Genomic DNA, 26,374 nt, shown 5'->3' on the forward strand with positions numbered 1-26,374 from the left:
TCATTTGGCCTGATGAAAGGAACACGCCGAAGGTTCTTCACCTTTGCGCCTGCGTCCTGAATTTCAAAGAGCGCCCGCATAAAAGTCTTTGGCGCGCAGCCATCGTGTGCAGGAGTGAATACGGCCAAGACCTGCGTGCTGAGTCAGGATGTTCCACCTGCAAACTTTGGAGCCGTTCAATCGTTCACTTGGATGACGAATCGTCGCTTTGAGTTCTTTGGGTTTTTTGAAAATTACTATTTAAAACAGCTGATAAAAACAAATAATCAACATGGAGTGCTTCTGCAACTGGTTCTCATTAGTGGCCGACCGTCAGCTAATAGTTCAACCACTTTCCGAAATGTAGGCTACGGAGAACCACTTCTGGAGGTCCCCCCTAGTTGTGTTCCAACTACAGGGGGATCAAACCCATAAGTCTCCCCGGTAAAGTCCATTCGAGGGAGCTGGAGACGAGGATCCGTCGGGAAGTCGAACCTCGGATTCAGGATGAGTTGTGGCTTTTGTCCTGGCCGTGGACAGTTGGACCAGCTGTACACCTTCAGCAGAGTTCTGGAGGGTTCCACTTGTGCCTTGTTGGGTCCTTCTCAGACCAGTGTCAGAGTTTGGTACACATTGGGAACAGTAAGATGCTGTCTTGGCCAAGGCTTCCCTTTGTCACTGATTCAATTCATAATTTTGAAGGCCTGGTTTTCTAGTCCCAGGTTGACGGGGGTCTGGTTTGCCAGCCTCTCTATTGCGTCTGAGGTTTTTGCAGATGTTGGTTCTGTTGGCAACTCCAGATCTGAAGCCGTGGTCTTCTGTCACAAAAGGACGGCGTGTCCTATCTCGGTCGCCCCAAGCGGAGGAGTTTAAGTTCAGCTCAGAGTTCTTGTTCTTGAGTAAGGGAAGAATGGAATTGGAGCTCGGCAGGCGGGTCAGTGCAGTAACGGGGACTCTGTAGCGGTGCGTCGTGGTGAAGAAGGCGTTGAGCTGGAACGGTCTACATTCCTCGCCTCACCGATGGTCTGGAGTTGGGGGTACGAACGGGTGAAATCTGGTCAGGGACTGTCAATCAGAGATAGGGTGAGAAGCTTGGTCATCCGGGATGGGCAGAGACAGATGAGGTAGCTGGGGCATCTGTTTAAGAGGCGTTCTGGGGACGGCCCACCGGGACGAGACCCCCGGGAAGACCTGAGACTCACTCGACACACTACACCTCTCGATTGGCCTGGGGATGTCCCGGGATCCCCTGGGAGAGGTGGACCAAGTGGCTTCCAAGATGGAAGTCTTGGCTATTCTGCAGAGGTTGCACTGCCAACCTGACCCTGGAGAAGCGAAAGAAGAGAGATGGCTCGGTCTTTCTTTCACTCTGTCTTCTCTTTCAGTCCCATTCCTCGTCCGTGCTTCTTCTTTATGTTTAATTCACCGTCCTCTTCCTCAACCTCGTTCAGGAACTGGAAGAACGTCTACGCCAGCACCACCACGCCGAGCTGCAGTCGCTGCGCGAGGCCCACCGGCACAGCGTGGAGACCCTCAAGCAGCAGTCGGAGCAGGAGCTGCAGACGCTGCGCTTCGAACTGGAGGACGAGGGCAAGGCCATGCTGGGTACGCGACGTGCGGCGCTTCTCCAGGCCTTCACTCACAAATCATGTAGACGTCGAGTACGTAAATGTCATGAGCAGGACCACGCGGGTTCACGTTCGCCTTGCAAAACGCTTGGTGTTCAGTCATCTAGCCGACCAAGCTTTTACATTTTTAGACATATCCATTATCTGAGCCGCTTATCTTCACGAGGGTCGCGGGAGCGCTGGAGCCAATCCCCAGCTGTCGTCGGGCAGGAGGCGGGGCACACCCTGAACGGGTTGCCAACCAATCGCAGGGCGCATGGAGACAAACAACGGTCGCACTCACAATCACACCGACGGCGCGATTTCGAGTCTCCAGGCACAGGCACGGGCAGAACACGCTAACTCCACACAGACGGCGCCGCGATTGAAAGAGTTCAATGCTAGCGCCGACGCTAGCACCACGCTAACACTAACAGGGCCGGTTAAAATAAAACATAACGGTAAATATCACTGAGACATGCCAGTAACACAGCAGCAGCACGCTAGCACAGCGCTAACGCTCGTGCAGCACTAACAGGACCGGTAAAAGTCACTTCCTCGGCACATACATTCCACCGGTCTTATTCTTACCTTTTCAGCTCGAGTGCCCGCTTGCGGCTGTTGAAAAAAAATGCACAAGTTAGCCGCATCACCGGATAAACCGCAGGGTTGAAAGTGCGTGAAAAAGGCGCGGGTTGTCGGACGGAAATGACGGCACTATATATATATATATGTATCATAATTTATTTCAAAAACAAGCAAATAAATAAATAAACAAACCACCGTTACAAATGAGCCCGTTCAATCCCGAGCTCCATCGACCCAAACGGAACATTCCAGATGGGGCCGAGCGTGCCGAACGGCGTCGACGGCTATGATGGATGTTCCTCCGCTAACCTTCACGCTTGCGCTCCCGACACCGGAGCGCCGCCGCCATCCGTCTCCCTCCGCCGGCACGACGCTTCTCCGAGCGGAGTTCCGCATATTGCCGGCTGGTTCCGAACATTTTGAGGGATTTGGATTCCGTGGCAACGTAGCTACCAAAAGGAAAACAAAATCACAATCAAAGTTGTTCGTCTTTTTTAGCTTTTTTGTAATCACCGTGGGTCGGTTTCTCCAAAAACGGAGGACAAAAAGGTTTTTGTGAGTGTGAACGTCGAGTGGAGCATTGACTCCGATCCAGTTTCAAACTATGAAATCCCAAGTACAAGACTGATAAAGGGCTTTTGGTGGTAAAATAAGAAATTACAACGCACACTTTGTTGATGGCAAATGTTTAAATACTTAGCTGCAAAAACCAGTCCAACTTCCCACGTGTTGCCATATCGCACCTTCACAATCGACGTGACAAACCGACATTCACTTCCCAATCTTCATCTTCTGCTCAAAAGCTGTGCCGCTCTCAAATCCGAAGCGACTCAACGCCGCCATCTACGGTGACCTGTTCGCCATTACAGTGATTTACAAATCCGAATTTGCCAGACAAGCTGGGTGAGGTCGTCTTCTGGACGGATATATACGTCGGTGGCAGTCAACGGGTGGATTCCAACAGACAAACCGCCGCTCTTTGTTTCCTTGGTCAGCGTCTTTGTCGTGTCTCCGTCACAGCGTCCCTGCGATCGGAGCTGAACCACATCCACGCGTCGGCCATCGAGCACCTGCGACAAAACCACCAGCAGGAAGTGACGGCCGGCAAGAAGGAACTGGAAAGGACGGTGGAGAAAAGCCGCCTCCAGGTACGATTGATGCCGTCTTTAATACCAATGTTTATTCTTATTTTTTTTTTTAATGTCGCGGTGTGGCATTTTTCTGTGTGTTTTTGTTTTTAAATGCGGCTAATTGGACAAATGTCGTTTGCATAAACGCGTCCAATTGGCCTCCGGGCTCTCCGCTCGCCCGCACGCGCGCCTTTTAATGAGCGCACGTCTTTTAAATTTTCGTCCCCACGGCGTGGGCGCTTTTTTTTTTTTTATGGAGGACACGCACAAAATGTATGATGCGTTCCTCGCGCTGGATGTCGTTCGATTATGTTCCAAATGAGTCGGACAGTCGGTTGAAATTCTATTTTCGGCGCGGCGGGAGGGTCGACTCCGTTTCGCTCGGCTAATGTCCTCATCGGATGAATTATTCAAGCCTATTTCTTATTTTAAAAGATGTTAAAAAAAAAAACAAACAAAAAAGTTGGACAAAGGAAGACGGGATCGTGCGCGTTTTTCGCAGAGGAAACGAGCTCATTAAAGTTTTGTGGGTCGGAAAAGGAGAGAAAAGCCCGGGTTGTTCCGATGCGGCGAGCGGCGCATCTGCTCCCAAAGTCAACATCTCATTAGCGCGTCGCAACTCGCTTGATTACGGCGCGAGCGGGCGCCGCTAAATAATACAAACGTCGCATTGAGAGAGAGCGAAAATACACGCCAATGTTTTGCGAGCGTGATTGTTACATTTTCTTTCTCGATTTCACACATTTTGCACTGATTTTCCATAACAAGACGATTTGACCAATACGCTTCAAATGTTATTTGAATGATTTCATAAAGTACATAAGGACTTTTTTCACACGCTCTCCATCCTGCGGCTTGTGCGCTGATGCGGATAATTTGTGCATTTTTTCTAGCGGTAGAAAAAGTAAGAGTGACACTGGTGGAATATATGTGCCGAGGAATTGACTTTTACCGGTATGCTTTTTTATTTTTTACCGACCCAGTTAGCGCTGTGCTAGCCTGTTGCTGCTGTGTTACTGCCATGTCTTAGCGATTTTTACCAGTATTTTTTTTAACTGGCCCTGTTAGCGCCGCGCTAGCGTTAGCACCACATTAGCGCGTTGCTGCTGCGTTACTGCCACGTGTCAGTGATTTAGGTATGTTTTGTTTTTTTTAACCGGCTATGTTAGCGCTGTGCTACCCTGTTGCTTTTTTTTACCGGTATGTTTTTTTTTTTTTTTTTTTCACCAGCCCAGTTCATGCTACCGTGTTGTTGCTATGTTAAGCTAAGCTAAGGTATTACAACTTTGAAAACTCTTTTTGTGTACCGTCTTTCTTTGTAAATATTTCGTGTTTCGATGTGGGCACTTGCGGCTTATACACAGGTGCAGCTTATGTACAGTATCAAAAGGTATTTCCTTTACAAACGTACTGGGTGAGGCTTATAATCAGGTGCGCTCTGTAGGCCGAAAATTAGGTGAAATACATATCGAATAAAAGGTTTGCCTGATTCATTTATTGTAAATAAGGAAATAAAAACAGCAAAACAAACCATTTTACAAACACACTTAAATTGGTATTTTAGTCTATTGAATAAAATGATAATATTACAAAAAAAATTAAATGAAAATATTTATCGTATCTTCTTTTTCTTTGGGCTTGTCCCGTATATAATAAGATAACAGCATTAGTACAATGAACATTTGTACATGTACAGGAGATTTTACTTTCAGTATTCACTTTTATTTATTAGAAATAGCATGATTGAAATGGTGTCAAATAAACAATTGTATGTATATTGTTATAATCATAAGTAATACAAAAATATTAATACAATGGCCATACTTATTAATAATTATTAATTAAAATAAAATTGCTAAGAAATAATTAATAATATGATTAATCATAAATTATTAAAAGATGAGAATGAATTCCTATTCAAATGAAATATTTGACATTACACATTTGAAGTTATTTTCCTCAAATGAATTGCCGTTCTAAAATTCCGTATCCCCAGTAATTTTATCATTTCACATTTTTTTAAAAAGTGCAATTCATATCCTAAATTTAAAAAAAAAATCCATAAGAACACATACAATGTCCCAGTTGATTTTGTCGCAAACGTTTTGTTTTGACTTTTTATTGTCACATCGGGTCTGGCGTTTGTGGCCGTCAGGAGCGCGAGCTGCTGGGTCGCGTGGCCGAGCTGCAGGAGGAAGTGACGCGCAGGAAGAAGCACGTGGCGCAGCTGGACCACCAAATCCACACGCTCAACGAGAACATCAGCAGCCTCACCAAGGAGCTGGAGCTCAAAGGCAAGGAGCTGCTCAAGATACGCAGCGAGGCCAACCAGCAGATCAGGTCGGTCGCTGGAAGAGCTCAATCTTGTCATTTAGGAGGGATGACGACTTGAAATTTTGGGACAGATTTTCACGAGAGGCAGCGGTGGCCTCACAGTTCTGAGGTCCCGGGTCCCCCTCACCGTCGTGAGGATGAGCGGCTAAGAAAATGGATGGATGGATTTTCAGAAGAATCGCTGAAGGTTGACAGATGGTTTGCCTTCGCGGGCCGCATTAAATCACGTGGCGGTCCAGATCTGACCCCTCGAGCTTTGAGTTTGACACCGGTGCCACAGCAGCTGTCATGGATGACAAATATATTATCGTCTGATTTCCAAATTGACAACAACAACAAAATAAATCCTTCGGGGCAGCTATTTTTTAAAAGTAGATTTGCTTCCAAAAAAAGCTACATTTGACCACGTTTTGCTATTTTGTTCAAAAATATGCCAAAAACGGGTCTTCGCGGGCCGCATTAAATCACGTGGCGGTCCAGATCTGACCCCTCGAGCTTTGAGTTTGACACCGGTGCCACAGCAGCTGTCATGGATGACAAATATATTATCGTCTGATTTCCAAATTGACAATAACAACAAAATAAATCCCTCGGGGCGACTATTTTTAATACTATATTTGCTTCCAAAAAAGCTACATTTGACCACGTTTTGCTATTTTGTTCAAAAATATGCCAAAAACGGGCCTTCGCGGGCCGCATTAAATCACGTGGCGGTCCAGATCTGACCCCTCGAGCTTTGAGTTTGACACCGGTGCCACAGCAGCTGTCATGGATGACAAATATATTATCGTCTGATTTCCAAATTGACAACAACAACAAAATAAATCCCTCGGGGCGACTATTTTTAATACTATATTTGCTTCCAAAAAAGCTACATTTGACCACGTTTTGCTATTTTGTTCAAAAAATATGCCAAAAAACGGGCAATTTTGCCACCAAACTGCCCCCCCCACGCGGGTCACTAAAAAGACGAGAAATATTGCCGTAATCTGGACGTTCCCGATTGCGCCGGGCTTCTGGAACGTTCTGGGAACCCTCCGTTGATCTCGCTACTCATTAAAATGCGTGTGCGCGCCCGCCACGCGCACGTTATGTAACGGCCGGTCAGAGAGCTAAAAATAGCAAATAATGAAATAAGCGAACGGATGCGGCGAGTGAGGAAGACGAGCAATATGAAAACCGTTCACCGATGCCGGTGTTCATAATTGATGACCGCACACCACAATGCGGATATTTGCCGTTGTTCCGTAATTGATTACGACATGATACATCGCATCGTCTGCGAGCGATACTGTATTGTGTGTGCGATAAGATTACAATATTCCGCGCGGGTGTATTGGTAAAGTATCGTGAAAGACAATTTTACTTTTCAAATCGATATTTGATGTATTAAAACAATACGGTATTGTGATAAATGACGATACCGTTTTCGGCTAATAATTGATGCCGGTGAATCGATCCGATCCGGAACAGATCATGATACGTCCATCCATCCATTTTCTTGGCTGCTTATCCTCACGAGGGTCGCGGAGAGTGCTGGAGGCTATGACAGCTGTCAACGGGGAGGGGGCGGGGCACACCCTGGACTGGTCGCCAGCCGATCGCAGGGCGCATGGAGACAAACAGCCGCACTTACAATCACACCTCGGGGCAATTTAGAGAGTCCGATTAATGCTGCATGTTTTGGGGGTGCGGGAGGAAACCGGACTACCCGGAGAAAACCCACGCAGGCACGGGGAGAACGTGCAAAGTCCACACAGGTGGATCCGGGATCGAACCTGGGACCTCAGAACTGTGAGGCCGACGCTTTTCCAGCTGAGCCACCGTGCCGCCCGCAACGTCAATATGATTATCGTAGAAGACACTGATGTATCACAATATCTATAAATGACATTTGTGCGTTGACGCAATATCATAAAAGATGTGTATATTCTTTATCCTCTGTGAAGAACTGCTGATATTACTGTGACTTCCTGAGTTTCGTTGTCTTCCCCACGTACTGTATATCTGGATGTTTATGTCCGGTTATTATTGTACTTTTATTGTAAAAAAAAAAAAAACAAAACATTTTTTTTGTTGGGGGGGACAAGAACAGATTATTACGGTAACATTATGATACATCACGCCATGAATTATTTTCCACCACCCTAAGACACTTGTGAAGGTTGCTTGCGGTTTTGTGTGTTTTTGTCGTGAAGCGATCAAAAAGCTCTGACGGTGGGTTTGTGCGTTGTTTTTGCGCGCAGGGCTCACGAGCAGGAGCTGCAGAAGCGTCACGAGCGCGAACTGTCCGAGCTGAGCGCCGTGCACAGCAAAGAGACGCACAACATGCTGGCCGACTTCAACAAGGCGCAGGAGGTCCTCAAGGACAAGATCTCTGCCCTGCAAATTCTGTACGTGCAATTTCGCTTCCCGGGAACGTCGAAGTGCAAAGTTGATGAATGAGAAATGCTTCTTTTTTTTTTTTTTTTTTTTTATTTATCTGCTTTTAAAAAGGCCACCGCTTATTATTTTGCCGCCTTTTCCTGTAAAAAGTGACATTTAAATGTCAGACTTCTGAATTGCGAGTTTTCGAGCGCCGTTAAGTGTTTAGCTTTTTAGGACAAGCGATCGCGGCGGCGATATTTCACACCAATTCATCTTCACTCGATCGATTTCTGCCGCGGCTGCTCAGAAAATGGAGACGATGAAAGTTATTTTTTTATGATGTGTTTTTCCTGATCAAAACGTCATAAAGAAATGGAGTTACTCAGTTTATTTTATTTTTTTTGGGGGGGGGGGCGACAGGCTGGAAGGCACCGAGGAGAAGTTCAGGAACCGCGAGAGTCGCCCTGAGGACCTCCAGATGATCGCCGAGCTCAAGGACATGGTGTCCGAGAGGGAATCGCTCGTCAAGAAGTTGGTGGTAAGTACCCAAAAAAAAAAAAAAAAAAATAGCGTCATGTGCATGCCAAAGCAGCAGGTGGCGCTATGACGTCATCTGCAATTTCCATTTTAAGCTAATCAGAAACCTGAAATCAACCAAATGATGTTTGAAGCCTTCAATATTCATCGGCATAATTATTTTTCAATGTGAAATACAAGCGCTGTTTGTCCGTGGTGCCACCAGGGGGTGCAATTACCTTTTGGCGTGTAGACGGCGGCGGCGCCTGTAAAGCTGACGTGTAATCGCTTGCCTCCACTCCAGGATGACAAGAAGTTCTACCAGTTGGAGCTGGTGAACCGCGAGAGCAACTTCAACAAAGTGTTCAACGCCAGCCCCAACGTGGGGGTCATCAACCCGCTCATCAAGGTAGCGCCGCCGCCGCCGCCGCCGCATCTCCGGCTGCTAACAACGTTTTCCAGCTTCTCATTTCAGCCGCTGAAAACAGTTGCGCTTTCATTTTCATGCTTTCAATACTTTTTTTTTTTAACTTTCCGTGTTGGTTTTTATAGTTTTCACTTTTTTAATTCTGGTTTTAATACTTTTTAACCTTTTTTTGGAATTCATCTTTATTTTTTACTTTACTACTTGTGTCATTTTATCCTTTTTACTAATCAATTTTTAATGTTTTTTTTTAACTTTTTAAGTGACTTAATTCTTTTTAAACTTTGCTTTACTTTTAAAAGCTTTTATGATTTCATTTTAATAACTTTTAAACTTTTATTTGATACATTTTTCTAGCTTATATAATAACTTCTACCTTGAGTACTTTACTTTTTTATCCTTTTTTAACTGACTTTTAATAACATTTCATTTTTGTCCTACGATTAGATCATCATGATTTTTCAATTAAAAAAAAAACGTTTTGTTTATATGCTTTATTTAAGCATAATTTTTATTTTTTACTTTATCACTTTGAACATTTTAACTTTTTAAATACATTTTTAAACTTTTTTTTTAACCCATTTTTACTTTTAATGTTTTTAAGTCTTTTGCACTTAACACATTCTTTTTAATTTTACTTCCTCGACTTAAAAAAAAAAATAATAATTTTAGCCCCCTCCCCAAAGCATCGCTCAGCTGAAAAGTTGTCAATGGCGGCGAGCGAGCTCGATGACGTCATTGTTGTCATTTTCCCATCGCACGTTGTCCATCGAAGTGGTATCTTTGTGTGTGTTTTGTGTTGTTGTTGTTGTTGTTGTTGTTTTGCGTCGTTGTAACCCCAACCCCCCCCCCCCCCCACACACACACACACACACACACACACACTCCGACCGTCTCACTTTGCTTTCCAAGCCATTTGGATGTCCGAAGCCCACCGAGCGTGGGTGGGCTCCGCGGTCGAGATGATCGCGTCAGCGCGCCTTTGGGACTTTTCCTCATTTTCCCATTTTTCTTTTTTTTTCCTTGACCAAATTCATTTTTTTTTTTTTTTGGGGGGGGGGGGGGGATTATTTTCAACCTTATTTTTGCTTTGAACTCCCTTCTCTCCACTTCCCGTGCCCCCCCCCCCCACCCCACCCCACCTCCCCCCCTTCCTTTCTTTCTGTGTAGCAAAAGCGAAAGAATGAGAAAGCGGCGGCGAGCAGATTCGGCAGCTCCGCCGGTTTCAGGGTTCCGGAGGCAGCCGGCTCTGGCCCGGCGGGCCTCGGGGGCGGCCCGCAGCAGCAGCCGCCGCCCCGGCCGCCGCCGCCTCCGCCGCCGCCCCCGACCCATCCCGGCCGCCTCGAACCCCTTGCCCGCCCCCCTCTCCTCCTCCACCACCTCGAGCTGAACGCCAACAAACCTCTTCCCCCGCCGCCGACCCCTCCCACAGAACCCAAGAAGTTCACGAGGTGAGAGCGAGAGAGCATCTCAGGCCCGGTGGGCGGCGGACGGGGGGGGGGGGGGGGTCAAAAGTCATCCAATCACAGAGCTCGATCCGGCAAAAGATCCGATTGGCCAGCGGTCAGGCGGGGGGAACGGTGGTTGGCCGGGGAGGGTTGCTGAGTACAAAATCAAATGAATCATGATAATTCCATTTAGCAAATATGTAGGCGGCACAGTGGATCAGCTGGTATAGGGTCGGCCTCACAGTTCTGAGGACCCGGGTTGGATCCCGGCCCCGCCTGCGTGGAGTTTGCATGTTCTCCCCGTGCCTGTCTGGGTTTTCTCCTGTTTCCTCCCACATTCCAAAAACATGCAACATTAATTGGACGCTCAAAATTGCCCCAAGGTGTGATTGTGATTGGTTGTTTGTCTCGAATGTGCCCTGCGATTGGCTGGCGACCAGTTCAGGGCGTACCCCGGCCTCCTTCCCGTTGACAGCTGGGATAGGCTCCAGCTCTTACCCTTGTGAGGATAAGCGGCAAAGAAAATGGATGGATAAATATGTAGATAAATAATACGGTAACAATATAATGGCAGTTGAAAAAATATCATTTTTAGCGGACGTTCAACCAATCACAAACCGCCTCTAACCAAATGAAATTTCCCATTTATCACTGCCACGACGTGATTGGATGGTTGCCGCTGACGGGCGGGGTTTGCTCTTTGCCGTGACTCGGCAGGAGACATGAAGAATGGCCTTGGGATGCAAAAGGAGCACGTTTGCGTGCACATGTTGATGTTTTTGTTTTATGTGTGTGCGTCGTTGCTGTTATCGTCCATTTTTTTTTTTTGTCACCCGTGCTCATCTTCATATTCATCCGTTGAATGTTTTTCCGTTTTTTCTCGTCGCCGTTTTGATGAAACTTTCACGCTAGCACGCCGGCGAAAGCCGCCAAAAGTCAACACGTGCGTGCGCATTTGCCGTGCACGCGTCCGGCGTTGAGTTTTCACACGGGCTTGCTAATTGCTCAGAAAACTTAAAAGCGAGTTGGGAGTGGGTAAAAAAAACAAAACAAAAAAAACAATCACAATAAATTATGAAATAACATTCATGAACGGTGGCTCGGGGCCTCCACACACAGCACTGACAGTATGAGGTCACATACAGTAGAGTGCATCCACTCTGTGTTAAAAGGTTACGCCCATTGCTCGCTCTCCGCACGTCTTTTTCTAAATCATTCAAATCGCCTCATTAATTTTCATAAATGTCTCGGATAGGCACTTCTGTCTTGAATTATGACTTTGGTGCACGAAAGGGAATATTTTCAACTCGGTGAAAAGTGTCAAAAAATATGCAAAAAAAAAAAAAAAAAAAAGATGTGGAATGATGATTAAAGAGGGATGAGTCATTCCGGTCTTGCAGGGCCTGCACTGGAGATGTTAAAGTGGCGATTGTCTCCCTCTGGTGGACAGCCGCGGCATTACAACAGCATTTGCAGCACAGCCTGATGCTGATGATGAGAGTCTTTGGTAATTAATAGATAAATGAAATACAAAACAAAAAATCTGATCGATAATTCGACAAACAAGCCTCTCTTGTTTTTCACAAATGTTCTTCAATGAAAAAAAATGTAATCTAAAAGTTGTGGAGTTCATAATTGAACCAGAAAATGCGGGCCGCCTTCCACGTCATTTTGCTATTTATTATACCTTCTCCCACAACCCCTCGTGTCATCCCCGTATACGATGTACCGCGGAATCGGCGCGTCGCGCATGTGACTTTTGTTTTTGTGCTGTTTCCTGTCGTGCAGCCCTCCTGAGCCCAAGGACGCCGCCATCGACCTCCCGGACGCTCAGCAGCGGCAGGAGTGGTTCGCTCAGTACTTTTCCTTTTGATTGACGACGTGCGGGCGCACAAACACGCAAACACACACTTGCAGAAACAAAACAAAACACCACACCACAATTCAGCAGCATGTCAGCCAAATGTTGAAAAAATAAAACTAAAAAAAGTCTGGATTTTTTTTTCTATATTGTTTAAAAAAAATGTCTTTCAGGCTTGGTTCAGTTTATGAAATAAATGACGACGTAGTTCATCTTCAGCGTGAGTACTAGTGCGCTCTTTGTCCTCACTGACAGCTCAGCGCGCTAGCAGAATGTCTGTCTTACTAGTAACATTTTGCCACTACTAGTGCCACCCACCTGCAATGAAATCTTACTAGTAACTCGTACCCGAGCTGGAATTGTCCTGACCGACCGGTGAGGTCAAAGGGCGGACGAGTACGCGGGCATCAAGGCGAGCGGAAAAATTGCTCTCAACGCCTTTCGTGCCGCGGCGTTGTGGAGCAGACGTGGCCCGCGTCCGTCGTCGCCATCTTCTACGTTGGATGTTTGACTTGCTTTCCGCCACTCGTTCTCATCGTTGCCAGTGGAGTTAAAGTTGATTTCATTTTATTTTTTATTTGGACTCCAAGTGAGAAGTAGACATGCGTGGCGTTTAGAGGTCCTTGTTGCTCTTCCTGTGCACCCCCCCCCCCCCCCCCAAAAAAAATACTAGTCATGAAAAGGAAAAGCTGCTTCTCCGTCCGTCTTTGGGTCGCCAACATCCTCGTCGAGATGAAGAAAATTATTATTATTATTATTTTTTTGGTAGACTATAAAACTCTTGTTTGTATGCTTGTCTGTCTCTACACAGATACAAATGATGTCTCACCGATTTTAAGAGCAAAAATAGCATTTTATATTTATATTATAATGTGTATGCTTAATAAAGGATTATTGTGACATTCGTGTTTCTCGTCTGATATTTGGCAAACCCGCTTGGAACATTTTCTTCACATAGATATGAGTCATATGTATGTTTGCGTGATAAACATTATGAATTCAAATTGTGCACAAACATATATTTTTTGAGATTCTAATGACTTGAGTGGTTGAAAGTAGAGTTTAATAAAAGTAGTAGAAGTATCTGTTAAAATTAATTGTAATACTTTTCTTTGAAGAACTGAGTTTATATTTAATAAACGTTTCCCGTGGAAATTTCACAAAATAATTTCAGTAAAAATGAAACATTTAAAAGGATGCGTTTGTGTTTGATTTGAATAAAATCCAATAGCAATGATTTTTCCATTACTTATACAGCACTATAAATATGCATAAAACATATTCAATTTAAAAAAAAATACAAAACACGTTAAATTTGATGAGCGCCACTGGTGAGAGCATTGGCCTCACAGTTCTGAGGACTGGGGTTCGAACCCCGGCCCAGACTGTATGGAGTTTGCATGTTCTCCCTGTGCCTGCGTGGCTTTTCTGCGGGCACTCCGGTTTCCTCCCACATCCCAAAAACATCCATTGATTGGAGACTAAATTGCCCCAAGGTGTGATTGTGAGCTGGACCGGTTTCTGTCTCCACGTGCCCTGCGATTGGGCGGCGACCAATTGAGGGTGTGCCCGTTGTCAGCTGGGTTTGGCTTTGGCTCCGGCACTGCCCGCGACCCATGTGAGGATAAGCGGCTAAGAAAATGGATGGATCAAACCTGAACCCTCCAAGCATTTATTTATTCCACCAATGTGACTTGGAGGCACTTGCAATTCCCATTCCGCGTCGACAGATGGCAGAAGCGCCATCACTTCGGTCAAGCGGCGAGTCCTTAACCCGGAACATAAACACGCGCCGTGGCGAAAACAAATGGCTGCCACGGGAGCCGCCGGTCGCCCCGGCCGCCTGGTTCAGTACGTGGTGGTCCGCTCGGACCTGGTCCACAAGCTGTCGTGGCCGCTGGGAGCCGTCATCGCGCAGGCGTGCCACGCCGCCACGGCCGCCGTCCACCTCCACTACGCCGACTTGGACACGCAGAGCTACTTGGCCGAGCTCGACGCCATGCACAAAGTGGTGCTCGCGGTGAGCGCGCACGAGAAGCAGATTTAAAACACGATCATGTCATGTTTTCTCATTTTTTTGTTCATCGTAAAATGTGGCGTTCGCTCACAACTGACGACGTTTTTGTTGCTTTAGTCAGTGAAGGTTCCTGCTGTTCCTGCCGAACCACAGTCCATTGACTCCCAAAAGTCGTAACACTCGGCGGAATTGTTGTTGTTGTTGTTTTTTAAAAAAAAAAAAAAATCATTCGTAAAATGTAAGCAACCTTTAAATGGCTGCTGCACAAAGGGATCTTCACCTTGGATCGATTTCGTATTTTTGCTTTTGCCCAAGATGTGAAGTACAGCGGTGCCTTGAGATGCGAGTGACCTTACTTTACGAGGTTTTTTTTTAGATTCAAACCTTCATTGGAAGTACAAGCTTTGCAATGCAAGTGCAAAATAACGCCAGTGAACTCAACTCACCGTGTGACGAGCAGAAGTTCTGCATGATGCATCGTTCTTCAAAAAAAAAAGAGCTAGCTTAAAGCTAATGCGCAACGCAAAATGCCATAGACGGGTTAACAAAAAATGTCGTTACTCGCTGTTAGAACCCTTTAAACAACAGATATGTATACACAAACCGTGTAATAACACAGACAGAAAGCAACAGCAAATTAACAATACTCACTGGCGTATATATACTATATTTTCTGTGAGAAAGACCAAATATTACTGCAGTTTACAGTCTCTTGAAGTAGTTCCGACATTCTTTGTCTTCATGACTGTATTTTACTGTTTCTTGGTGGCCCTGTTGTGCACATTGGGAGGAGTTGCAATTAATTTAATTATGCCCACCGAGCTGTTTCCACAACAGATAATAAAACCGCGTCCCGCTTCCTTTTGTCTCGCCCAGGCGCCGGACGAGGCCGCCCTCTTTGGTTTGTCTGAGCGCCTGACCCAGGCCGGCGTGGGCCACAAGCTTTGGATTGAGCAGCCCGAGAACGTGGCCACCTGCCTGGCCGTGAAGCCGCATCCCAAAGAACTGCTGCAGCCGCTGCTCGGCGACTTCAAGCTCTTCAAGTGATCTCTTACCGGAAAACATGGCTGCCATTGTGATTGCATTGTATTAAAATAGCTTTTCAATGTTTGTCCACGTTGCTTGTGACAAATTTCGATCAGGTTTCCGAACTAACCAGAGTACAGAATCTGCTCTCATCAGAGTGCAAAATGATATCAGATTGAATGCTAATTTTGCCATTCTTGGATTTCAGTGCATGGGTAGGACTAAAGGTCCTTAAATGTTTCAGGACCCGCCCGGAACAAAGGAGCTACTTTGTAACCATTGGAAGTCCTCCATCTCAACAAATGGCAATGACATATGGGGTCCCTCAGGGGTCAGTTCTTGATACCCCTCCTGCTTAGTTTTGACTATCATGGCTATGCAGATGACACACGCGTATACGTAGCAGCGTCTCCAGTTGAAGTGTTTTGCCACTTTGAAAAGCAGATAAATAACTGGATCAGGCCAAATCTCCTTCAACTAAACCACAACAAAACTGAGAATTGTTTATGGCAATACAGAAGGGGAAAAAAAAAAAAAAGCAAGACCAAATCCGAAACCTTGGCGTTCTGATAGATTACAACCTGGACTTTGACACTCATATGAAATCAATGACTAAAAGCGCCTTTTGCCATTTGCAGAACATATCTAGACTGAAGGCTTGCACGTGTCAAGCGGACCAGGCTTGACTACTGTAAGGGTCTTCTGACAGGGGTTCCCAAAAAGAGCATTAAACAGCTGCAGCTCGTTCAGAATATATAACAGCAATTCAAAACTCTTTGCACGGGCTTCCAGTTAGCTTTAGAATCGACGAGAAAGTTCTGCTACTGGTCTATAAATCACTAAACGGTTTAGGTACTGAGCACAAACCCGGTAGGGCTCTGATATCGACTGACTCGGGTCTAATGATTGAGCAAACACGGTGAAGCAGCATTCAGCTGTTATACAGAAAGAAAAAAAATGGAATAAGTTGAATAAATTGTCAACGGAAGTGACGTCAGCCCCAATTGCGAATATTTCTAAATCCAGGTTTAAAACTCTTCAGTTTTCCTCATTGCGTTTTAATAGTACTTCCACTTTTCAGCGATATTTCTTAGACTAAAACCTGTTTTAATTGTGCTTTTCGTTTTGAACGCTTTTAATCATCTAAAGAGTTACCTTGTGTATGAAATACGCTGTACAAATAAATAAATGACATAAATAGATGAATAAATACCTCTCTGCCAATGACGCTTTACAAAGTCAGCATTATTGTGTTAGTAGTGTTTTTTTCATGATTATTTTTCAATGCATGAACCCATGAACGTAACGTTTTTTTCGGGCGCTTTTCCCCGTGAGCGCGCACGCATGTCACGCACGCCCCGGCGCGCGCCCCCGGCGCCGCTGTTTGTTTGTGTTGGGAGAAGGAGAAGCGAGAACGAGCTCGGAAATGGCGGAGAGCGCGGAGCACAGCGACGAGCTTCCTCGGCGAACTGGGCCACCGAGAGCGCCGCGCGGGCTCGGCCGCGCACGGGACTGACACGCCGAGCCGCCCCACCACCGGCAGCGCCGCCGCCGCCACCACCGCGGAGGGGGGGAGGGGGGAAGACTCCAGGCGGGTGGACGCCGAATTTTTTTTTTTTTAGGAGAGGGGGGGGGGCGGGCGTCCAGCGCGGTGTGGGTGCTTAGCCAGGCTGTTTAGCCGTGGCTAAGCTAACTGACGTTGACGCTCGTTGGCTTAGAGTCGTGGGTGACTTCCACCCCCCCTCGCCGCCGCCGCCGCCGCCGCCTCCTCCTCCTCCACGCAGGGTTGTTTGTCAACAGACGCCGAGGTTAACTTGTTAGCCAGCCTGCGAATAACAGAGACAAAAAAAGCCCAACTTGACGCCGTACGCGTGTTTTTTTTTTTTTTTTTTCCTCTCCTGGTGAGGCGGACGTTACGTGTCAGCCGCCGCGGTGCGGGTGTAAAGTTAACCACGCAAAGTTAGCGAACGACACCCACAAAATAATAATAATAATAATCATCATCATATTAAAGAAAAACTGGGCCAAGCTGATCAAGTTAAGTTAGCTACTTGGAGCTAACTCGGCTAACTGAACTGTTGTCGGACGCCCCGAAAACAGTGGGGAGGCGCGGCCACTTCTCGTGGGATGTAAACGGGGGAAGGAGAAGGAAAAGCAGCGACCGTGGAGCGGCGGTGGTGAGAGCCCGCCGGGGAGGGGGCGACGACGACGACGACGCCCGCTTCTGCCATAAAACAAGGTAAGCCCGCCTGCATCCCGGTGGGACGCGGCCGCTGCGGCCTCCCGCCGCCGATGCCTCGTCCGGCCTTGTTCAAGATTGCTCTCACACACGTACCATTGCTCCCCCCCCCAAAAAAAAAAAAAAAAAAAAATCTAGCAATTCTCTCTTCTTGATCCACCTGTAAATTAATCAAAGACTCTTATGTAAGATTATCCGACCGGCCTCAAGGTGTCGCTGCCACCGGAATTTTTTTTTTTTTTTTTTAAATGAATGTTTCGTCCTCTTGACATCCTTTTTGTGTATTTTTGTTGTGGTGGGAGGCTAATCTGTGCCGAGATAGAAAGACGCCGGGACGCATCCATGTGCGAATGCTGTTAGCATCATCTAATTGAGCCGGGGGGACGACGACTCCTTAATTGGCTTCGGGAGCGTCTTAAGGATTCACTGACAGATTGCTGAGGACACTTGTCTGTAAAGGTGCACTGCAAGACTGGCAGGCTTACAAAGAACCCGAGGGACACTTCAAGACTCGTACCTTAAAGTACTAGCAAAGATGAAACCCTGACAAAGTGAAGTGTACTTCAAAGTATCTTAGAGCCTCAAGTACACTTCAAGACAGGTACCTTGAAACTTGACATACTCCAAAAGCGCTACGTCAAGGGAAAAACAAAACTAATTACACTCATTGTTCCCTTCAAAGAGATTTCAAAATAAGATCAAATTAAAAAAAGATAAAATATGAAATGTTTTTATATTGCAAAATACTGGCGGCACACTAGATCAGCTGGTTACGCATTGGCACCACAATTCTGACGTCCTGGGTTCAGTCCCGGCCCCATCTGTGTGGAGTTTGCATGGCCTCCCCGTGTCTGCGTGGGTTTTCTCCGGGTGTGCCCTCCCGTCCCCCCCCCCCCCCACATTCCAAAAACATGCAACATTGATTGGACACTCTAAATTGCCCCTAGGCGTGATTGAAAGTGCGGCCGTTTGTCTCCATGTGCCCTGCGATTGGCTGGCGACCAGTTCGGGGTGTATGTCGACAGCTGGGATAGGCTCCAGCACTCTCTCTGCGACCCTCGTGAGGATGAGCGGCAAAGAAAATGGATGGATGGATTGCAAAATACACATTTAAAGAGACAATTTTGAATAGTGCTTTGAGTGATATCTTAAAGCATGGCTCAAGTTGAACGTCTGGCTATTTTATTTTATTTTTTTAAAAGTTGTGTTCCTAATTCACTCTGAGTTGCGTCATATTGCAGTCGTGACACACACATTGTGTTTATACCATAAATTTACATGCATGTGGCTTAACTTGTCCCTTTCGGTATTTCTCTCAATCAAAATCAAACGGGGCAGGCCAAGATTCACCGCTTAATCGTTATCTTCTACTCAAAAGTGATTCTGATCTCGAGTCCAAAGGACTGCAATGTTTCCATTTACAGGAATCTTTTAGTAATTGCAGATGTTTGCAAACCTGAATTGATCAGACAAGCTGGGCGAGCCCCTCTTGCATTGTTGAAAAATGTCACGAATATATGTCGGCGGCAGTAAACGGTTCCACTTGGACCTTAGCACCTGGCGTGCACTCAGGGACCGATACCTTGGAACCTTGAAACGAGTCCTTCAAAGTGATTGTCAAAGGCGTCCTATCCAAAGGTTGTCCCCCCCCGCGCCACGGGCGACTTGTTTTTGTCGCGCGTGCGCGTTGATTGATTGCGTGTGTGAAAGCATTCTGGTGGGGCCTCTCGAGGTTAAGATGTCGTCAGATAAGCGAGTTAAACTATCCGGGCCAGAAAGGCTGACGAGCTCGAGCTCGAGGCGGCGACTTCATCTGACACTGGACTTTTTTTTTTTTTTGTGCGTGTGTACGTGCGGCAGCTCAAAGCAAAAATTGCGGCGGCTTTCAAAGTTGAGCGGGTAAGCAATATTGCTTGTGGAATTCCTTCTAATCTCTCCAAACAGAAAGGGGGTGCGGCTTGAGAAGTTGTGTAAAGTGGACCCTGCGAAGGGTACAGCGGTTGTTTGGAAGATTCACCGCCGCCTTAGCGAGTTTTTTTTTTTTTTTTTTTTGTCGTAGCCCGACGAGGGCGGCCATTTTCAAATGAAGCAGGCTCTTGTCGCGTTGTGAGTACACGGTGGACACCTGCAACCAAGGTCACTTATCAACAGGAAGTAGTCTGTGGCCAGGTGTCGCTGGCCACTTTTCGCATCGCTACGATTCGTATTAATGCCCAAACAGCAGCCACAGTCGATGAACTGTTTCAGACAAGCACCTTAAATCCTGAGATATGCTTGAAAACTGGTACCTGAAGTACACTGTGAAAGCGATAACTTACCACTTAAAGAGTACCGTAATTTCTCGAAAATAATGAGTAAATTTTTCAAAAAATATTTTCAAAAACTTAAGAGAGCGCATTAAAGAAAAAAATACAATCACATTGTATAGTTGTATACAGGTACATAGAGTGGTTAAAAAAAATAAAATAAAGGTATACGTATACATTTCGATATGATATTCGATGTCTTATGTTACACATTTATATTTATTAGGGTAATGTGCGCCACCAACCTGAACTCTACGACCTCCTCGGGGAGCTTGCATTTTTCCATCGGTATCAAAACAACGTGAGCTCAAACTACGTAATACGAGCGTCATGGGCACATTAAAAACGAAAAACGGGAGAGCGCACACAATTGAAATGCTTGCTTTTTTTTAAATGTAGAAATTGTACAAACCTAACAAAATATAAATACGGATAATTCCCAATATTTTGAGCATATGGGTAGCAGCAAACTGGTGGTGCGCATTGTACATTGGTAGAAGGGTTTTCCTGTTTTTTTTTTAATTTTTATTTATTTTTATTTTTTTAAGTCAACTTTGGGGGTACGCATTATACTCGAGGACACATTATACTCGAGAAGTTACGCGAGTTAGGGTTAGGTAAAAATATGTATTTTATCAGTGCACTCAATCAGCATCTGACACTTGCCGCCAGAACTCGGCCCCGCTTGAATCAGCAGTTTTTAATGCCTGCTGGCTTCCGGCCTGGAGAATGCCGTGTCATGTTTAGTCTGACCGCATTGTCATCTGCCGGACTCCAATATGTAAGCGTATGCCGGTGAGCGTTTGCAAGTATAAAACGGGAAAATTGACGTGAGGATTAACAGTTGGTATGCTGAGCTTTAAACGCTTGATTGCTGCAGCGTGACTCAAAAGACTGGTTCTGGTCCAGAGTTTGCAATGCTGATCTTTTTTTTTTTTTTAAATTCAAACCCAGAATTTGTTTAAGCACAGAAGTTGCTAACATCTCGAGACAAATAGTGACGCTGTGATGCCGGATTTGATCTGGTCAGGCAGGTACACTAAATCCCCGCGATTTGTGAGCTTTTGCCACTTCTACTTCCTACAAATAATTGTGAGAGTCGTGTAGGAAAATGAGATTATTTTGTTAATCTGCCGTTGTAGTAGAAGGCAAAGAAATGCAGATTGCCGATTGCATCTAACCTGACGCGATGAGTGGTAATTACATTCCATGTACAGTGTATAAGGTATGAAATGAAGTCTGAATAAATCGGCATTGGGTTTCTTGGCTGTCAAGAGACCAAAATTATACATAATAGAATCATATACAAATGTTGAAAAAAAAAAAAAGCTATTTTTACTATTCTGTCTCATTTTTATAGTAGTTCTTGTATAGAAAGATTTGAATACAACTTGTACAGCAAGTTAAGGTCATGCTCAACTTTGTCTTCACACCTTCAGCAAGCAGAAGTAGGAATTACAGAGCATATACAGTAAAGGAATGAATGAGATGTGTAACTATGTCAGCAGTAGTGTCGAGGCTATGACATTAATAGCTAAAGCGTACGGTTTTTACAGTGCAGATAGGAATTATTTGGGAGGAAAAAAAGATAATATATATCAGCAGTATAAAAGGATGTTTTCTAGGCATCCAGAATTGCATGCGGTATGAATGAACAGTCGTGCACTTATTTAAATATGGTCGTGATATGCGTCGAGCCTAAGCTGTACCAACCACGTGATAAACAATGGCGTCCCGGCGTGAACCTGCATATTATTTATATGCTGCAGAAACACGCGTGCCCACCCCCACCCCCACCCCGCCATTCCTGCACTAGATTCCGCTGGTGCGTGAATCCTTTTGGATTTGTTTGTTTTGCAGATGAGCCACAAAAGGTCATTGCGCCTTTATAAATGTCATCTGTTTGTTATTTTTTGCCTCCTTGGAAGTAGGCTTGATGTCTATATTTGTGCTGCGCTTTCAAGGCCGGTGAGCTGCAGTAACACAATCGAGCGCTTTCATAACGTCGGAGGGCCCAGCTCGCGTTGTTCACACCAGTGACTCGTCCTCTCTTGTATCCCTGGCTGCGGGTGTTGTGGTGTTGTCATTATTGTTGTGTTGTGCCCTCTCTGTTTTGGATTTGGTGTGAGGCAGCAACCCCCCTCAACACACACGCACGCATACAAAAGCAGCAAGCCGTAAAGAAGAAGAACGGAGTGCCGCAGCCCTGCGACTTTATTTTCCCGCTTCCGTCAGTGACGGCCGTCATTGTCAGGCCGAGAGTGGCGGCGTGCCAGCAAGGAGGACCGAAAGAAAGGTGAAGGCAGCGAGCCTGCAGGAAGAAATTGATCGGGCTAGTGAGACAATGCCGCTGCACGTTGTTTGCCTCCAAGGCCTCCATGTATATGCTCAAGGACGGTCCACGAGATGAGGTGTTCGAGGAGCGCTCCGATAGTTGAAATGCACTCCGAAGCCACGATCAAAATACAGAACTGAGGAGCCCGTCTTGCACAATGCACTCACTCACTCGCTGGCTCTCTAAGCTCTTTCTTGATGCTCTACTTCTAAAGCTGAAGGGATATTTTGGTTTCTGATTTCATTTCAGGATGAATCTATAATGCATTTTTGCCACAGTGATAAAAGGCAAAAAGCGCTCGCTTCAAACTATTTGTTGAGGTTTACGCTGGAATTAAACATTGTACATTTTGAACACCAAAATGCGGAACAAAACCATATCATACGGTAGCTTAACTCAAACAATGCAAAAAGTGAAATTAGTTGTAATCATAAACCATCAGACAAAGGGCTTTAACAGCATGTTTGTTTGCGCGTATTGCATGTGGCATGATGTACAAAGCTGAAAGGCATGCAAATCGATCTTTATATGGAAATGATTGATGGAAAAACATCAGCAATATAGTGATGGAACACTGTAAATTCACCAGATGAACCTAATTTGACCCCTAAACATGTGAATGCATGCGAGCATTTGGTACAGGTTTGCGCAAGTTGCTGTTCTCTACCAAGGAGCTGAAACAAAAACCACAATTATTATTTCATCCGTGAAACCGTCCTGTGACATCCGCTTGTGCGCCCTTCTGTATCGCAACGTCGCAACCTGCTGATCCAACTTGTGACAATGTGAGCTCAGTGGCCTTCTCCCTCTGACGGAGTCTCACAGCGGAGGAATTATAAGGTGGCAACGAAGGCAACTGTATGAATACCGGTTCTGAACTGAACTAGGAACTGGAAAAACATCTTTAGTACGGTCTTCATTGAAAAACAGTAAACCCGTTAAAACAAAGGAGCGAGGATCCTTCGCCAAAAACAAAAAGTCAGTGACGTCAATAGAAAGTATAGTTACATGGACGGCAATGTTTTAATGTTATTACTGTGGAAGATTTAAGGACAAATATGTATTCATTATGTGTGTGTGTGTGTATATATATATACTGTATATAATTGTTGATTTTTGTTTTTAAATGAATTATTTTAGATTTCAATGAAGTATTAAAGAACGTGTCACACGTGTTCCATTAAGTGCGGGAAAGCACGCACGCTGCTCTATTTCCAGGCCTGGTGTGCTGCAATTAGGTTGGTAAAGAACCGTAAATGCGCTGATCCCAGTTGAGGAAATGCCGTCGCAAGTGAACATGATTGCCACAAACTCGAGTCTGCAGCGATAGGCCTTTTATGCCATTTGAATTTGAAACGGGCAGAAAGTTCTTGTGCGAAAAAGTTAAATTGTCCACGTGAAGTATGTATAATAGTTCATGAAAAATGTATTGAACCTTCATTGTTATTTACAGTTGGGTTTTAATTGACAAATTTAGTAAAATGTTACACGTACATTTGTTTATCAATATTTTTCATTTTACAACATTACATCAAGTAGCTCTTTCCTGAAATAAATTAATAAAGAGAAAAATAAGGCAAATGGGCCAGGTCATGCATGGATTGCGTAAAATAGATTATTGGAATAAGAAATCGTAATTCATGCTCATTTTGAAATGGTATCAATGCAATTGTAATTAATTTTTTCGATTCTTAGAAATTGGAAAATTTGTACATGAAGTTATTGTTTTTGTATTTCATTATGCTATTATTTAATCCATATCTATCATAGCTCATTTTAGACTTGTGAGTGCCGTTGCGGACGTTTCACGTAAACAAGGAGTCCCTGCAGCTTATCAAGGCATACAGATGCAATATTCCTCCGCCATATCACAGCTCTTGCTTTGCAGTCCCGCTATACTGTATGGCAGGTTTTTATTACAGATATTACTGTGTTATTATACTGTTTGTGTAATATTTTTATATCTGCTGCTCTTGTTCTCTCTCAGTACTCTATATGTATTTAGGTCTGTAATGATAGCACATTTTGTTAGTATATATTTTTGCAAAAGCTATCACAAACATTTTTTCATTTTTTTATGGCACTGTTATAATAATAGCAAATAATAATCACAGTACATGCTTTTTAAGAACAATTCACTTAATTCAAATGATCAGAATAATGAATATTTTAATGCAGAACAGTAGGTGAATATCTTAGGTAAAAAAAAAAAATTATATATATATATATATATATATATATATATATATAAAACCGACTCAGCCTATGTTCCCGAAAATTGCACATTTCCAAATATTAAAATCTGGCACAGTCATTTGTGGCTTAACAGGGAACATACTGCCAATGAAGTTTCCAGTTGGTTAAGAAAAAGTGCCAAGTGGCAACATGAGGTAGTTCAAAACAACCTGTTTTGATTCAAATGAGTGCGACTTTTTGAAGTCTGCAGCGTTTCTTTAAATGCTGCTTTGTCAGCGTGCAATAGCGACATCTCTTTACAATAATAATGCGATACTGTACATAACGTGACCATGTGTGCATTTGCATTGTTTAACAAAGGGTCCCATAATTGCTAGCTGACAGGAAACAAGATCTCCCACTGTGTGTTTTTTTTTTTTTTTTTTTGTTCCCAGCAGAATGAATTAGGCGGGATGGTTGTGTGTATAATTGATTGTGTCACTTTGAGGTTTTGAATTGTCTTGGATTGGCTTCGAGACCCTCTTGTCGGTTCTCAAGTCACGGAAATGTTATTTTTTTTTTTTCCCCTAATGTAAATCAGCGGGCCCCTGTATGGAGGCTCTGTCCCCGCCACCCCATTTAGAAATTTGGCCACGCACATATGCAACTAAGTTAGTTGCACTCTTGAGTTTTATCTTGGGAAAAAAAAAAAAAAAAAAAAAAATCATAAACTAGATTTCCAGAAATACGCCGGAGAACAAAGAGAAAAAAAACAAAGAACAAAAACAAACATGCGCCAGGAGATGCAGATGGCTCGTACTTGATGCTTTCTCAAGTTTTGTGCATCTGAGACATGGGAGGCACATTAAATGAGATCCGTGCATATTAATGAAACAAATTTGGGTTCATACTTTGATAATTGCTGATTTTGTAAACTATACAATGGTGATCTTTTTCCACTTCTACCTCAGGTGCCATATTCCCCGCTGCACCGCGATGTTGCTAAGTGACGGAGGGACCGCACCGCGACTGTGACCCTCTCGCCTCCCGTCTACTCGAAGACCACCCCCTCACCCCGCGCCACCACTGACCAGTCGCCTTCTTGCCCTGGAAATGTCCGGCCGCTGCATGACTCAGCCCCTGGAGACCTAGACCACGTAGGTACCTTAAGCTTCCGACCAAGTGATCGTAAAGAAGTCGGGAAAGTTGCAATAAAATACCTAAAGTGCGTGCAAATGAAAAAAATCAAATTCAGTAAAGTTGCGGTAGTGCAGTGTTTGCGTCGTGAAGGGACGTCGTGTGAAAAATTCAGATTATTCAGAAAAGTGCAGTGTGCTGTAGGTGGCAAAGTAAAAGAAAAGTTGCAGGAATGCAGTGTTTGGTGAAGGGGAAGTTTCATCCATTTGCATTATGAAGTGATATTAAAACAGCACAAAATGTCAGGAAAGTTGTAGTGGTGCTGTGTTGCATTATAAAGTGATGGAAAATGAAATGATTATAAATGTCACGGAATGTGGTTCAATGAAGTCACGGCAAACAAAGTCATTAAATACTTCAGAAATGTTGCAATAACGCAGCATTGTATATTACAGAGTGACGGCAAATGAAATAATCCAAAAAGTGGTATTATATTATGCAGCGATGGCACACAGATTCACATGCGGTTAACCAGAGTGGATATGGTGTTCCGCAATGGGGAAAAATGGCTATAAAAAGTAACGCAATTTGTGAACAATGACGGACAGTTAATGCGTGCCATCAGTCGTGACGGGTTCCGCGTCTGAATAAACAAAATGTATAGTTGGCTGAAGGTGAAGTAATGTGCATAATCGGCTGCCAATTAGATTTCCGAGCCTTTGAGGATTAGACGTCCCTGCGTCCGTCTCATCTCTTGGACCTCCCTCCGCCGCATCTGAAGGGTTCAGTTGAGGATACTGTGCAAAGTTCCACTAATGACACACGCCGGTGATGAATATTCACGTCGAGTTATCAGTCTGCAAGATTAGCGTGTTCACAAGTGAG

The 26,374-nt window shown here is 44.8% G+C and overlaps 3 protein-coding genes across 10 annotated transcripts in view; all 3 read left to right on the forward strand.

Annotated features, from left to right (window-relative positions):
- The window catches only part of fam184ab (family with sequence similarity 184 member Ab), a 34,174-nt gene extending 21,275 nt beyond the window's left edge, over window positions 1-12,899 (forward strand). For 2 of the 3 annotated variants that reach the window (XM_061812189.1, XM_061812191.1), the window contains 8 exons: window positions 1,431-1,584; window positions 3,195-3,322; window positions 5,460-5,644; window positions 7,885-8,031; window positions 8,426-8,543; window positions 8,826-8,930; window positions 10,116-10,396; window positions 12,182-12,899. In XM_061812189.1, coding sequence (XP_061668173.1) covers window positions 1,431-1,584; window positions 3,195-3,322; window positions 5,460-5,644; window positions 7,885-8,031; window positions 8,426-8,543; window positions 8,826-8,930; window positions 10,116-10,396; window positions 12,182-12,266 — 1,203 coding nt within the window. In that variant the 3' untranslated portion in view covers window positions 12,267-12,899. The remainder of the gene's footprint in view (window positions 1-1,430; window positions 1,585-3,194; window positions 3,323-5,459; window positions 5,645-7,884; window positions 8,032-8,425; window positions 8,544-8,825; window positions 8,931-10,115; window positions 10,397-12,181) is intronic. The other variant, XM_061812190.1, reaches the window with a different exon arrangement.
- Window positions 12,900-13,572: 673 nt separating this feature from the next.
- On the forward strand, window positions 13,573-15,381 carry ptrhd1 (peptidyl-tRNA hydrolase domain containing 1). Its single transcript, XM_061813093.1, has 3 exons — window positions 13,573-13,585; window positions 13,955-14,274; window positions 15,148-15,381. Exons 1-3 carry the CDS (start codon window positions 13,573-13,575, stop codon window positions 15,316-15,318), a joined length of 504 nt encoding a protein of 167 aa, XP_061669077.1. The 3' UTR covers window positions 15,319-15,381.
- A 1,299-nt stretch (window positions 15,382-16,680) lies between these two features.
- Window positions 16,681-26,374, forward strand: part of ncoa1 (nuclear receptor coactivator 1) — a 73,367-nt gene continuing 63,673 nt past the window's right edge. For 5 of the 6 annotated variants that reach the window (XM_061812486.1, XM_061812487.1, XM_061812484.1 and 2 more), the window contains exons 1-2: window positions 16,681-17,536; window positions 25,324-25,509. The gene's annotated coding sequence lies outside the window, so the exon portion shown is untranslated. The remainder of the gene's footprint in view (window positions 17,537-25,323; window positions 25,510-26,374) is intronic. The other variant, XM_061812489.1, reaches the window with a different exon arrangement.

The sequence above is a fragment of the Syngnathoides biaculeatus genome, chromosome 23 (genome assembly GCF_019802595.1).
Source record: "Syngnathoides biaculeatus isolate LvHL_M chromosome 23, ASM1980259v1, whole genome shotgun sequence".
In the NCBI taxonomy this organism is placed as follows: Eukaryota; Metazoa; Chordata; class Actinopteri; order Syngnathiformes; family Syngnathidae; genus Syngnathoides; species Syngnathoides biaculeatus.